This window comes from Pyxicephalus adspersus, chromosome 11 (genome assembly GCF_032062135.1).
Source record: "Pyxicephalus adspersus chromosome 11, UCB_Pads_2.0, whole genome shotgun sequence".
NCBI lineage: Eukaryota > Metazoa > Chordata > Amphibia > Anura > Pyxicephalidae > Pyxicephalus > Pyxicephalus adspersus.
The window spans coordinates 26,413,294-26,428,553 of record NC_092868.1 but is presented as its reverse complement, the minus strand read 5'-3'; the positions used below and the strand labels follow the sequence as shown (position 1 = coordinate 26,428,553).

At 36.7% G+C, this 15,260-nt stretch overlaps 1 protein-coding gene and 1 long non-coding RNA gene across 2 annotated transcripts; one reads left to right on the top strand and one right to left on the bottom strand.

Annotated features, from left to right (window-relative positions):
* Positions 1 to 725: 725 nt before the first annotated feature.
* Positions 726 to 5,131, top strand: APOC1 (apolipoprotein C1). The gene is made up of 4 exons (XM_072425469.1): positions 726 to 797; positions 2,746 to 2,824; positions 3,607 to 3,757; positions 4,968 to 5,131. The coding sequence occupies exons 2-4, from the start codon at positions 2,770 to 2,772 to the stop codon at positions 5,020 to 5,022; spliced, it is 261 nt and encodes an 86-aa protein (XP_072281570.1). The 5' UTR covers positions 726 to 797; positions 2,746 to 2,769; the 3' UTR covers positions 5,023 to 5,131.
* Positions 5,132 to 9,537: 4,406 nt separating this feature from the next.
* LOC140340352 (uncharacterized) lies at positions 9,538 to 12,068 on the bottom strand. The gene is made up of 2 exons (XR_011922633.1): positions 11,604 to 12,068; positions 9,538 to 9,706 (listed from the first exon to the last, which is right to left on the bottom strand). It is a non-coding gene; the product is annotated as an uncharacterized lncRNA (long non-coding RNA).
* Positions 12,069 to 15,260: the final 3,192 nt, after the last annotated feature.

The window sequence follows — 15,260 nt, the reverse complement described above, 5'->3', positions numbered from 1 at the left end:
ATATGTCCACTGTAACCTTACATGTAATTCTAATACTTCCTGTTACCCTAACACTCACCCACCCTGTATCTCTAACCCTGATCTCTTTAAAGACACCAGCACCAAAGTTCGGGTGTCAAAGTCTACTACTTAAGCTGGATTTATACACATGAGATGAGCAACTCCTACTCAAATAACTTTTGACAGAATAATTCAGCCATGTTTAACATGATGGAGTTTAGAAAAAGCTTCTGAGTCTCAGGAAACCTCAGATAACTGCTATATCCACAGCACAACACTATACTTGTGTTTAGTGGGAAGAGTTCCATTGATAGCTATATAGATCATTTTTGCCAGTGGCTACTTATCTGGGAGGCAGAAATTGCTCATTGTTCAAAGAATCCCTAACGAGCTCCACAGGAGCTCTGGTTAGGAAAGAATAGCACTGTCAGATAGCCACAGATGGCTGCTCTGCAGGGAATAGAATTAATCAGATGGGGTAAACACCTTCTCCAATCCCAACATTTAGAGCAACAAATCTTGTAACTGCAGAGTGTAATTGAACTTCTAGGAGGAAAGTACTTACAAACCATTTAAGTTTACTAATCTACTTTTATACAGTATTTGCAAATCAACTATTTGTAACCTTTTGTTTACAGATTTTATTCTAACCCTTTATTCTAACCCTTCATGGGAGGAGAGGGTGGTGACTCTTTTGGTATATGTGAAGGGGGGGCATATATTGGGGGAGGGGCCTGGGTACATAAGAGGATGTGTGCCTGTAATCACAGGATCAGAAGCTATTTGTCTCTTGCAAGGTGAGTGTTCTGAATTTATCTCCTATCTCTAAACAGGACAAAGTTCATAGTTTGTAAGGATTTTTTGTATAGCCTTTTCTTTGAATTTAGCACAGAAAATGTATATTATACTAATATGTAAATTGTTGTTTTATTGTATGTTGTGCTACATACTCATAATATACTTTTTTTTTTTTAAATCCATTATAAACAAATCTTATCCCATTATAATACGAATACTTTTACAGTATTTGATTATTTTGTATAATATTTTTCTATACTATATTATATCTATGTCATATAGTATAACACTGTACGCATAGTATGACATTACAACATATGCCTTACTTTATATTATTCTCACTCTTATGAAATGTTATATGGTATTTATTATGTGTTTAAACATTCTGACCCCAACAAATGGTGATTTATTAGGTTGAAGAAAAGTGTTATGCTTTGCACAAAACTTGAATTATACTAGAATTGTATTTGAAAAATGGTGAATACGCCATTCTCTGATGTAGAATCAACCACTGCCATTGAAAACACATAGGTTTGACAAATTCTTCACGCGAGAATATATGGTACTGTAAATGTCAGATTTCATTGCTTAAAAAAAGGAACTTGTAAACTGTCCTTTGTCTTGATTAGTTTTTGTAATGTAGGGGTTTACAGGAGAAGTAGGGTCATTTTGTAGCCTGGCACATTTATATTTGTGTATGTCAAGCCGAAATGTTTTGGCTTCCATAAAGTTGGGAAGGCTTGGAGTACCTGTTAGGTTTCCACTACCTTCTGGGGCTCATTTAATGAGATTTTCAATCTACTCCCTGTCCTGCTGATATTGTTTTACTAGATAAGAAGAATGAATAAGATTTGTTTTTCAGCCTTTCTCTTACTACCACTACCTCCCTTTTAGTGTTGCTGTTCAGATAAAATTAAATATTAACCGAAGTATTAGTGATTTGGTTTGATTCTAAAAGTAATATATGTCCATGTTTTATGGAAATGATGCTGCGGGAGGCAAGAACTGACGATTGCCAGTGCTGTGGCTACTCACGAGTGTTTTTTGTACTTGCAAGCTATTTGGAGCTTACTGTAAGCAGGTCGGTGTCAAGGATTGTAGAGTAAGTGTGTAAAGCTGTGTTTGTGAAGCAGCCATCAATATAATTACTGGTTTCTGCTATCACTGGGGCTCATTGGGCTAGATTATGTATAATATAGGCCAATACTCTACCTGCATTGTTTTCTGCTGTTAGAGGGGGTGGTATTTCTTTATCGTCACTGGTCAAGTGGTGTATGACCAGATAAATATTCTTTGTCTACATTTCATTTAATGTTTACCTGGCATAACATGCACTGGCTACGTAGTCTGTTCCTTGCATCAAAAACTATGCCCCTACTCAGACAGCCAAATGTAAATTAACAAGGAATGCTCTCTGACAACCAAGAGTCAATGGGAGTGCTTCCTGCTTACTGGTAGAGCTAGAAGAATTGTGTTATAGTAAATGGTGGGGAGTGCTCCCATTGGCTGCTAAGTTACACAAACCTATGTGGGACAGAGTTTGTGGACAGTTGATCTGTCACAGAACGGTCATTGCTCAGTTGATATATCAATAAAACATTAATCGGCAGTGTCATAATTATAAATAGTGTATGGCCACCTTTGGACTGCGAGTCAAGATTGTTAACATTTTTCTTATTCTGCTGCAATGTCTAATGAATGTCCTCTAATTCAGCCCCTCATGTAGGCTTCTCTCTCGCCCTGTCTAATCTCTGCTGTATGGGGACTATAATGGCCAATATCTAGTAAAATCCAATTACCTACACACTAATAAACACTGAACATAATTTTGTGTGTTTATAACTGCCTAGAAATTTATTTTAAGGGGTATCTGTACTGTTATCAGATTTTTGGTTCTGCATAGTAATTGTATTAAATCCCATTTCCTTTTTTTCTGTTCCTTAACAGGTTTGATTGCCAGCTGTGGTGAAGATGAAGCTCATCCTTGCAATTTCCGTGGTGATTATTGCTCTCTCTGTGTTACCAGGTATGAGACTTTTTTTGGTACTTGGTACTTTTGGTACTTGGCCTTGTAAAGTTTTATTATGGACGACATGTTACAAATTTAGTCCACAAGATACCAAATGTACAACATGCAGCAGCGCTTAAGCCATCTGTTCTTGCATAATATCCAGTACTATAAGACTTGTACTTCTTTCTCTTTTTTTACCCTCTGCAACATGAAATACTCCACTATGACACACTGTATTGATAAAAGTATATTGACCCTCCTGTAAATTAGGTTTTGGTGTGTAGAGTGATGGATGGTCAGGTGTCAACACATGTATACGGTATATTTACAGGTTCTCTGGCAGAACTGTAAATGCCTCAGCGTTCGTGATACAAGAGTCTGTAAGAATTTGTAGTCCACTGTCCATCAAAGTGCTAAACTATGGATATCTTTTATGGAAAACCTAAAAACAACAACCTAAAAACAACAACAATCTGTCTTGAAGCATAAAACGTAAAAGAAGTGTTTGCGTACTACAGAGTAATTTTTTTTTTTTTTTTTTTTATAACTTAGGGCAAACTGGAAGTCTGGTTTATTGCCTTAGCAGAATGTTATAGAGAAAGTGAATTTTTTGTAGAAAAGGCTATTATTGAGGAATATGGTAATTTACTGTCTTTTAATCCAATTTGTTGAGAAATACACATTACAACTCTGTTTAAGGTCACCATTTAAAAATATTTTGAATCATAAATCTCCAATAATGCTGAGTTTGTTTTTCATTTTGTGTGTACTTATTTTTGTTACTTATTGCTCCTCAGGGCCCAGCTCTGTCCAAGCAGAAGAGTCATCAGCGAAAGAGAAGTTTGATTCTTTTGCAGAGTCTGTGAAAGGAGTTGTGAATAAAGGAGTTGAAAAGATAAAGAATGCTTATGAAGGTGTTCGCGACAGTGAATTTGGCACCAAGACGAGGTATTGCACCATTTCATTTACAGAAACAACCCTTCATTGTGAACTATAGCAGTCAAAGACTCAAAAATTTCCGCTTTGTATAATTGGTCAGGGGGTTGCGTGGGTAAGCATATGTGTTGCTGCAGTGTTGCACATTGAGGCTGAGGAACCTAGAGGGTTAATCAGTAACCATTCTGAGTGGTAACTGAACTTGTGATAACAATGAACAGCCAATCATAACAATCATAGAGAACAGAAAATATGCAAACAAACTTTCCATGCTTTTTTTTATTCTCCCAGTAAGAGAAGGACTGTATGGTATAGTGGTATAAACAATATTCAGACCTAGAGTATAGCAATAGAAGACCCACTGTTACCTCTGTTTTATTCATCATCCTCTCAATAGATTGACTTGCAAATTACCGTATTTTTCGCCATATAAGACGCTCCGGAATATAAGACGCACCCAATTTTAAGGGAGGAAAATCTAGAAAAAAAGTTTCTGAAAGATTATTCCCCTTCTGATCACTCATGTGCCATTCAAATTCCCTTTCTGATCACTCTGTACCTTTCAAATTCCCTTTCTGATCACTCTGTCATTCAAACTCCCCTTCTGATCACTCTGTGTCATTCAAATTCCCCTTCTGATCACTCTGTCCTTTTTTTCTATTGTACGGCAGTTAGGACAGGGAACAGCAGGTGGCGCTGTGCCGGCTTCTTTCGCTTTGCTTTACAGACAGGAGAAAACAGGATGCTGGCAGAGGAGAGAAGAGAGACACGCTGCTGCAGAGACACACGCAGGATCGGGTATCGGGTGAGTATAATATTTTAATTATTTTTTTTAACACATTTGTCGTATAGGACGCACTAACTTTTCCTCCTAAGTTTTGGGGAAGAAAAAGTGCGTCTTATATGGCAAAAAATACGGTATGTCAGTTGAAGAAACCTGAGAAGTATAGAGAAAAATATTAGATAACATTTTTTACTGCTTAACACCTAAATAACCCCTAGTTTATCTCTATTTGCTCCAATAAACTTTTTCCTTATTTAGTATTTAGTTTGAGCAGAACTAAATTGTGGAATAAAAATTTGAAAAACAAATGTAAAATGGCCAAACAACTTGATTGGTGGTTTATTGTGGCAAAGATTAAAAATAAGTTGAACAAAAAAAAAGGTTATCAATAATGAAAATGTGTGTAATAAACTATTGGTTTCTTTTCTGTTATTATAGAAACTGGTTCACTGATGTTGGCAGGAAAATAAAAGAAAAGTTCACCAAGAAGTAAAGCAAAATATCCCATAAAGTGTTACCCCAAATATTGTATCCACATTCTGTCTCAGTAGATCTAATGCTCTGTGATTTATACAAACCTAATAAAGTATTTTCCCAATTTTTCTGTGCTTTTCATTTTCAAACCATATGCCAAACAAGTCACATGTAAAGTAACGATTTATAGCTAATATCCTAAGATATATGTTAGGTACTCCAGAGGAGTGTTATAGTACATACCTTATGAAATATGGGGCTGAAGATGAGACTGAGACAACAAAGAAATGTAAGTAAAAAGAAGGGAGTTAAGCCTTAAGAGGGGTTTCTTTAACAATAGGGTGACAGATAGACCTGTGGGGATATTTTGTTCTCATCAAGAAATCATCCAGGTATGAAGGTAGTATTAAGCCTATCCTATTAAAGCTGAACACAGCTGCAAAAATAGGAGCTGCTACTTACCAGGGGATTCGTATTTCTGTAAAAAAAAATACATGATATTGAAAAAAAGTGAGAATAGGCAAATCACACCAGAATTTCTCATAGATGGATTTCTGTTGAAAACTGACTTCCTAAATTTGTCATACCTAGTCTACCTTTAACAGTTCCTATTTGAATTAGGAGAATGGTTTAGTTTTTCAATATTTAGAAATAAAGCTCTTTGCTGAGTTACGTGAGGTATCATTGTACTTTTTTCATTGTACAGGTGCATTATGTAAGAAGACTGACCAGGGTATATGAGGGGGTACATATCTGAAGCTATTTTTCACATAGAGCAAATGTGTTGCCAATAAATGTATATAATGGACCAGTAGCAACATACTTGGAGTACCAAGGATGTAAACATCCTGTCAGGTAGGATAGACTCTTGTATTTGACTACCTTGTCTGCTTTTATTTTATTGGTGATTTACGACTTGTATGGTGGAAGAATGTTTCAGAATTTAGCTGAAGTTATGATAAGGAGACTCTGAGGTAACTGAAGGCCTGGAAGTGGAAGCAATCCACTGATACAGGATTTCCATCTTCAAGCCTGTGATTGTATAGCAGAGGAGCAGCAGCTTATTAATAAGGTTATCTCTGCTGTCTTTCCCACTCAGCATTGTGTTTCTTCACATTAGATCCACAGTACTGTGCAATATAGTAAATTGTGACCAGCTTTTCCTGTCAACTTTCTTCTTGTAAGAATGCAGACATGCACGAGATTACACAAACCTAGTACAAAAAAAAGACTGAAATACTGCTTTAAGAATGCATGCAAATTACATTATTGGACTGATTGCAAGATGGTAATACCTACCTACATGTCATTTTGCAGGTTAAAAATATACTGTACCAAATGAATTATAAATTATTTTGTACATAGGCCATGAGAGGTTATTGCAAAAGGGAAATGCCCGTTCGCTTCTGCAATGATGATCTGCCTGATTACTAACTTTGGTTCTACTTTAAGTTCCTTGTATTGATCAACCAATGTAGCTGTGCTTGATAACCTGGGTTTGAACATGTGTTGTGGCCATTATCAAGTCTTCCTACTCTACCTGAGAAGATGAAATTAGCAAAGGTGGGAACACGGAAAACTCAGGAAAACGGTAGAGAATAAAGACAGGGAGGTGTCTATTGGAGTATTCAAGAAGCTGGAAGCCCACCACCATACAGCATCTGTATATAAAATATTGCTTTTAAGTGGACTGATAAGTCAATAGCCAACAGGCAGCATATTTTTTTTTTTAAACTAACCTACCCTGACCATCACTAACAGCATTTTACAGAGTCAGCCTACACATGTTATTCTAGTGTAAAGTCTGAAATGATTCTAACTGAAATACAAATAATTTCTTACCTAATCAGGACTGTCTAAAGGGCAAGGTGATTAGGCTGGCAAGGTCCCAGCAAGCACACATTTTTTGCTGCTGTTCCATTGACTAGAGCTTTGAACATGGGATATTGTATAATAGTTTCTTTGTACAGAAGTAAAAAAGACAGGAAAAAGATTGTATGACGTATGGTATATATTGTCAGGTGTTTTCTGAAAATAGGCCGATGTCATAATAGAATTTATATAACTCTTTAATTTTTCCCATTTGGAATTTTATCTCAAAGCTGAAATAGCCTAAAAAGTAGGTAAACAGTTACAGTGCAGAAAACATAAAACTAAACATGAATTCATTCATTTGTAAATTCCTTTTTAATCTTCTTTATGTGTGTTTTTTTTATGCAATAAACTCCAGATATCTGTGACTTTGTCTATGTATTATCAATGCTATCCATAGGTTGGACTCCTGGTAGCAATAAAAGAAAATCATGTCAGCAGTACTGTACTATTTGCAGTTGTCATAAGCCTTTCATACTGTAGCACACATACTGGAGAGCTGCTGTGGTCATCTGACCCATCCCCAAAAAAGTACATTTTTCACATTAATTAAAAACAGCTTGAAGAACAGCTTGAATTCTTTATAATTACTTTACATACACTTTAAAATCTAACTTTTAATGAAAGCAAATTCTTTAAACAACATATTAATTTCCAACTTTGACAAGTAATTTGATTTTCACTTCATATATCATACATTTTGTACATACACATTTTAAAATATGCATCAAATCTCATATATAAAAGATTTTTTGTCACATATCAAGCTGTTGTTTTACAATTTGATATATTCAAATAGTGGGATTTAGAAATAGAAGAGTAGTTTGGTATTCATATCCACAAATTACAAATATAGCAAGCAAACAGATGAGGAAAAAATAGAAATTATGATGCTTGTTTCTGGACAACCGTAGTCCCCGGGTTACATATAAGATAGGGACTGTGGGTTTGTTCTTAAGTTGAATTTGTATGTAAGTCAGAACAGGTATATTATTTTAATAAATGCAATTAGGACAGATGTTTGTCTCAACATATTAATAGGCAGTGAGGTGTCAGTTACTGTATAAAATCCTCACTGTGAGTTAATCACAAACAAAGCAAAAAAAAACTTTAATGGAGCCTAGACATTCATAAAGATTTCTTCTGCAAGGAAGGCTAACCGCCCCTCCTCCAAGCCTCCATCCTCCACAGAGTGAGCAGGGAAGCCCGGTTTGTATCTAGGAGTCGTCTGTATGTTGGATGTTCCTAACCCGGGGACTGCCTGTATTATCACCATTTTTCCATTGTAATGTTGTGTAGTAATGCCAACAATCATGGTATCATATTAAATAGTCTTGTAGTTGCTTGGACCTTCATTATTTTACTATTACTTTATATCAAAAACACTGGTCCATATCACTGTAAACACCATATATTTACTTATATCCTAAAGCAGACTTATCACCAACACTTTTAGTTTACATACAAGGTTAGACATTTCTTTTATGTAAAGGGTTATGTAAAGTAATAAAAAAAAAGTGAAGTACCTCCCCTTCTGTTTTTATTGCTGCAGTAATAAAGACAGAATGGGAGCACAGAGCTTCGTTGGATACCTACATCACATATCCCATGAGGCTCCTGGCTGCTCCTTATGCTCATGCCTAATGTCGGGCATGCGCAGAAGGAGCTTTTTTCTACATTTGCATGCTTCACTAGATTTTCATGTCAAGAGAATAAATTATTCTACAAAAGTGCCGCTCCGTCGCTCTCCCCCTCCCCTCTCCATAGAGCATGAACGGTGCTGTATGTACAGCATCGTTCATGCATCGTGCAGTCTTTTCTCGCTGGAAAGGATCGTGAAAGATCCTTTCCAATGAGAAAAATTGCAGGTGTGTACGCAGCATTAGATGTGAAAGAGTGGAAGTTGTGAGAGGACATTTAGGTGGGTGGTTCATGCTACTGGACAGAATCCCACCATTCCTCCCTAATACTAATTTTTTTTAGGCTTGTAGATTTTGTGGTATTACCTTTTACAGTCTTAAAGCAAACCTATCATCACATTTTTAGCATTGTATATAAGGGTGACTAACCCTTTTATAAAATTATTTTTTTGGGGGGTAAGATCCCTCCCCTCCATCATATTTACCTCCTGGGATACATACATCACATATCTCACAAGGCTGCCTGCTGCTCCTTATGCACATGCTCATTGTCGGGCATGTGTCATAAGGGGCTTTCCTGAAATGTAAAAATAAAGTACTGATCCTATGCATGAGGGACCTACTGGAATCTGATTGTCGAGGGATTGAGAGCTCTTCAAAAGTAGGTGTTTTTTTTTTTATATGAAAGTTCTGTTTTAACTGCAACAGAATTCATGCCAGTGAGGTCCGAGACATCAGATGGGAAGGCAGCCATGTGTATCTCTGTTAGCCTTGGTGTGTTATGTCTGCAACTTACCACTGGCATGCAATGACCAGGATGGGGTCAGTCTTGGACTAGTTTTTATTTACTAATTTGTCTGGCAAAAAAAATCTGATTAATTATTGGCAGCATATCTCAGCCTGGTGTATATCTTGCTGTTTATAGTTAAATTATTTTACAATTTTCTCCCCACCTTTCCACTGTCCCGGTATAAAACTTTATTTCTACATGGATTTACAAAAAGTTGCATTTGAGAATTGGCTTATAATTTATGTGCAGTTGTAGGAAGTTTATTAGCCAAATTGATTTTTACTTGTATACAAATGAGAAGAGACTTGTTAGGGGAAATTGTTTTTCCTACTTCCTCTATTTCCATCCACTGGGCATGTTCAGTTTGGGCTCCGCCAGCCTGCGGACATATCTTCCACTGCCTGAAGAATAGTTCTGGTTAGTTGTCATTTATAGTTGTAGATGCGGAATGTCTATCTTCACAGCCCTTTGATCACTTTACACAGCAGCAGCGTGGCTTCTTTCTCTCCCCTCAATCTCAGGACACAGTTTTCTTAGTACTATTACCAATACTTTGTATGGCATTCTTCTAAAATATGTAAGTAATTCAAACACAAGCAAAGTGTCCCATTCATTACCATATTGACTGCTGTTTTTCTAGCCATTACCACTACAACAAAGCATTAACGTCTACCCTATACCCCTGAAAAAGCCAAATAGGCGAAACGAGTCGGGTAACAAGACGTTCTTTTCAGCTTATTCGCTTAATACATTCACAGCTCATAGTAGAGTTAGAATTTTCCAATGTATAGTTTAGCAGTTTCCACCCCATGATACCCTAATTGGAGTTGGACATTTGATGTATATTGCACTTGTGACTACTTACATGAAATATAGGCACTTAAAGAATAGCCATAAAGCCCCTCTCTTTCTTTCTTTCTGTTTATCCATTTTTTTTGTAGTTTGCACATGCCACATCTGTCATTCTAGATTACTCCCTAACTCTATTCACAATGAAGCTGATTAAGTCATCTGGAAATTATGGCAGTGGGGGGAGTAAATTACTAAAAATTACTATAAACTACTAAAACTATAAACTACAACTTAGCTGAATGATACAACAGGCAGCCAAAGGCATGCAGGTGGGATTGGTGTGGCTAAACTAAGGAAACCCAATGACTGAAAGGAGGACATATAGGTATACCATTCCTCTCTCTGCCTAGTAATTTGAATATAACCTAAGGATTTAAAATGCAATACCACTTTTGGTGCAAAAAAATCCCATCCTATATTCAGCATACATTGTATCCATGTTTTCACATTTTTATCTCAGCCCATATTTTAAAATAGCAGTTACATAACTATATTACAATCCTTACATAATTAAAGTATTATTATTTTACCTGTGCAACTTTTTGTAAATCAGTAAACATTTTGTAGCAGCTTAACAACACTGGAAAGGTTGTGAAAGGTTAAAAACTCCATTTCCAGAAGTATTTTAACTGTCTGTTATGAGGAGGTCTTTATTTACCTCCTGTTCATTACACATAAAGTTAAAGGGGAAAAAAATTAAATTTAAATTTAACATCTTTTATATCGAATCCTTTCTTAGATAGTTGGTACTGCAGCTGGAGTTCAATTTGGAAGATATCCCCTCTGCTTCTGTTCTAGTGACAACCAAAAAGTTAATTCACTATTCACAAATCTTTTAGCCCCTGTGAGTCTTTCATTGTAGATTTGGTCTCTTTGTGATCAGAGATTTCACTTATCTTCATCTGCTACTCTTAGCATCTGTTTTCTTTACAATTCAAAGATCCTGGTCTAACCTTGCATTTGGTACAACCATGGCAGTGGAAATCACTTTAATTTGGATTAGTTGGTCCATTCTTGTATGTGGCACCTGTCCTTCTTTTCAGAAATCCAACATAAATATAAATGCTCTGTAAATCCCTATACAGCTATATCTAAAATAGATGTTATGCACATTCTTTCTCCAATAAATTTGTTTTTTCTAAACATAAAGGACTAATCTTTTATATACCGGGGCTTCACAAAGTATTCACTTTTTTCAATTTTGTTATGTTACAGCCAGATGTTAAATACAATTTAATTTTTTTCCCTCAATATTCTGCTCTCAGTATCCCATTATGACAAACTGAAAACATAAATTTAGACAATTTAGTAAATTTATTTAAAAGAAAAATCTGAAATATCTTAAATATTCAGACCCTTTGCTTAGTACTTGAAGCAGTTGAAGCACCTTTGGCAGCAACACAGCCTCAAGTCTTTTTTGTTTTTGATGCAACAAGCTTTACACACCTGGATTGGGGGATTTTCTGCCATTCTTCTTTGCACACCCTCTAAAGCTCAGTCGGGTTGGATGGGGACCATCGGTGGACAGTCATTTTCTGGTCTCCCCAGAGATAATTGATAGAATTCATGTCAGGGCTCTGGCTGGGCCACTCTTGGATATTCCCAAAGTTGTCCCTAAGCCACTCCTGTGTTGTCTTCTCGGTGTGCTTTGGGTCAATAATATGTTGGAATTTATGACTGTACAATTAGAAAAAGACTAAACAATTATGGTTAATAAAAAGGCTTTGCCAGGGAAAAGCCTTTTTTCTCTAAAAAGAGTATGGCGGTACGGCTTAGGTTTGCAAAAATTTATCTGAACAAATCACAAGATTCCGGGACCAATGTCCTTTGGATGAGATCAAAGTGGAGGTCTGTTGGCATAATGCACAGCTCCATGTTTGGTAAAAACCAAACACAGAATATCAGCTATACTAGCTGTCACACAGTGGTGATGGGGTGATGATCTGTGATTATTTTGCAACCACTGAACCTGGACACTTTTCAGTCAATGAGTAAATCATAAATTCGTCTATCTACCAAGGCATGAGTCAAAAATGAGGCATTTTGTGTAAAAGTTCAAGCTTAGCCAAAATTGGCTAACACAACAGGACAATGACCCCAAGCACACCAGCAATTCTACAACAGTATTGCAGAAAAATAAAAGACTAAAGGTGTTGCAATGGTCCAGTCGAAGTCCAGACCTGATTTAAGTGCTTTGAAAGAACATTAGGAGAGCTGTTCATAGCCAAAAGGCCAAATATAGGAATAAACTGAAGCAATATTTTGTGCCAAAACTCCTCCACAACAATGTGAAAGACTGATAGGATCATACATGGCTTCTCTATTGCGGCTTCATTTTTGCTGAAGAAAATTGTGTCAAAGGATGACACAGTGGCATTTGTTGTGTGTTGTTGACACCTGAGGTTATATAAAATTTTTAGAACGTCATAAAGACCAAATGATTTGTATTTTGTTCTGATATGAAAAATCTAAGCAGTGAAAGGGAATGTATGTTCTTTTTAACATGACTGTATAAACCTTTCTGAAGATTGCAGAAGAAGCAGGAAATACCTGCAGTTCAGGTACTCACTGTTCTTAAGGGTATTATTATTATTATTATTATTAATAAACAGGATTTATATAGCGCCAACATATTACGCAGCGCTGTACATTAAATATGGATTGCAAATGACAGACTAATACAGACAGTGATACAGGAGGAGAGGACCCTGCCCCGAAGAGCTTACAATCTAGTAGGTGGGGGAATTTCACACACAAAGGATGTGAGATATGTAGTGTGGGAAGTAGTGATGGTTTCAAATGACAGAAGAAGCCGGGTAGGCAAGTTTGAAGAAATGGGTTTTGAGTGCTCTTTTAAATGAGCAGAAAGTAGGAGCAAGCCGAATAGGACGAGGAAGACCATTCCAGAGAGTTGGAGCAGCTCTAGAGAAGTCTTGTATCCGTGCGTGTGATGAGGTTATGAGTGAGGAAGTCATTAGTAGGTCATTGGAGGAGCGGAGAGAGCGGCAAGGGGAGTATTTTTTAACCATGTCAGAGATGTAAGTGGGAAAATAACTGTGTAGGGATTTGAAGGCAAAGCACAGGAGCTTAAATTTGATTCTAAGGTGAAAAGGAAGCCAATGGAGAGAACTACAAAGAGATGTAGCGGAAGAGGAGCGGAGGGAAGGATGGATGAGTCTGGCTGCAGCATTCATAATAGATTGTAGAGGAGAGAGTCGGGTTAGTGGAATACCAGAGAGAAGGATGTTACAGTAGTCCAGACGAGAAATGATAAGAGCATGTACAAGGAGTTTGGTGGTCTCAGGGGACAGGTAGGGGCGGATAAGGGTATATACACAAATTCTGAAAACCATACAAGAGTAATAACATCCATAAACCTGTTGCATGCTACCAATCCTTTTTGGTCCAATTTGCAAAATGACAACATCATTTTGTCCAAGAACAAATGTGCAGGCATTGAGAAATCATACCCACCATACAGCCCATGATCCTCCAAAGCCTTGTCTCCTCTTGTCCTAATGTACATTAACAGAGAGAAGTCTCACTTATAGGTTAGTCCCGTTAATGCATTTACGTGTATTATGTATCAGTACATTTACCACAATATGTATTTTGGGTGAAATCTCCTATATGTGTGCTCAGTTTCTTACTGCTCCAAAACTATATGTGCTGAAACAATCCACAAATATTAGCAACTCTTGGGGGGGATGGGTACCACTGACCCCTGTTTCTGTAATGCTGACACTTGCAGTGATCTGCAATATTGTGAGTTCTCCTAAGGCTAGGTACACACATGCAATCGTTCTCGTCCAATATTCAGCTCAGGGCTGATATCGTACGAGAATCTTGCGTGTGTACAGCGCTCGTCGCCCATTGTCCAAACAACCGTTTTGGCAGATCCACAGACGATGGACAACAAACCACTGTAATTGAAGTGAAGGTGGAGAGAGAACAGAACGGCGGTGTATGTACAGCACTCCTTCATGCATTGTGCAGATGTTCATCGTTTGAAAGGATCGTGAAAGGTCCTTTTCAAAGACAATTATTGCATGTGGTTCTCTCCTCCTGTGTCACTGTCTGTATCTGTCTGTCATTTGCAACCCCTATTTAATGTACAGCGCTGCGTAATATGTTGGCGCTATATAAACCCTGTTTATTATTATTATTAATAATAATAATAATAATAATAATAATATTATAATAAAAAAATGTGTGTACCTGGCCTAAGACTTGCTGATCTGGCCTATTCCAATCACCAAAGGTTATAAGCTATCTGATCATCTATTCAAAGTCCAGAAGTCTCCACTTACAATGTTTACAACCAATAATCAGAATCTACCTCCTTCAGCTTTTTTTGTCTGACCATTATCCACTAAGATGCTGTTTAGATAGATAGAAGATCTCATAAAAAATCTATTACTTTTCTTATCACTAAGTTTGCTAAAGACTAGACTGTCAGGAAAGAAGCCAGAGGAGAATCAGCCTACAACAGCTTTGTGCAGGATTGTTTTATACTTGCAATCTCTAGGATTTTAAATTGTTGACTAATATTTGATTCTCAATGTTTAAATTGATGAACTTGATCCTAAAATGGATCTTTCCATGAAATAAAATTTAAAAGCAAACAAATTTACAGAAGAATGGCTCAGAATAAAGAAAAAGAGGGTTATAGGTTATCATTTTTAAAGCGCTGAATTAAATCAATTGCAATGTTGTATCGGAAAATGAAAAAGTAAGATCATGTAAAGTAATCCACAGACATTTTGAAATCAAAGGTACTTTGCATGAAGGAGTGGTCATAAATATCAATAAGTTGATGTTAGAGAGTGGTGGGCAAATATTCAAAACACTTTAAAAAATAGGGACATCTGAGTCCAATAGAGTATATTATAGCAAGGCTCTCTTTGGGCTCTATTTGTAAAACAGGGAATCTGATATTCCTTCAAACATTACATTACTTCCATTGAAATACATGGACCTGTAGGATTCCCATGAGGGAATGTCTGATTTTCCAGTTGAATAAATAGAGTCCATGTTTTTAAAGAGGCTTTTTTAAATCTAACCTCAAAGCTTTTTTGACCTTTGTTTAATTTATTTCAATTT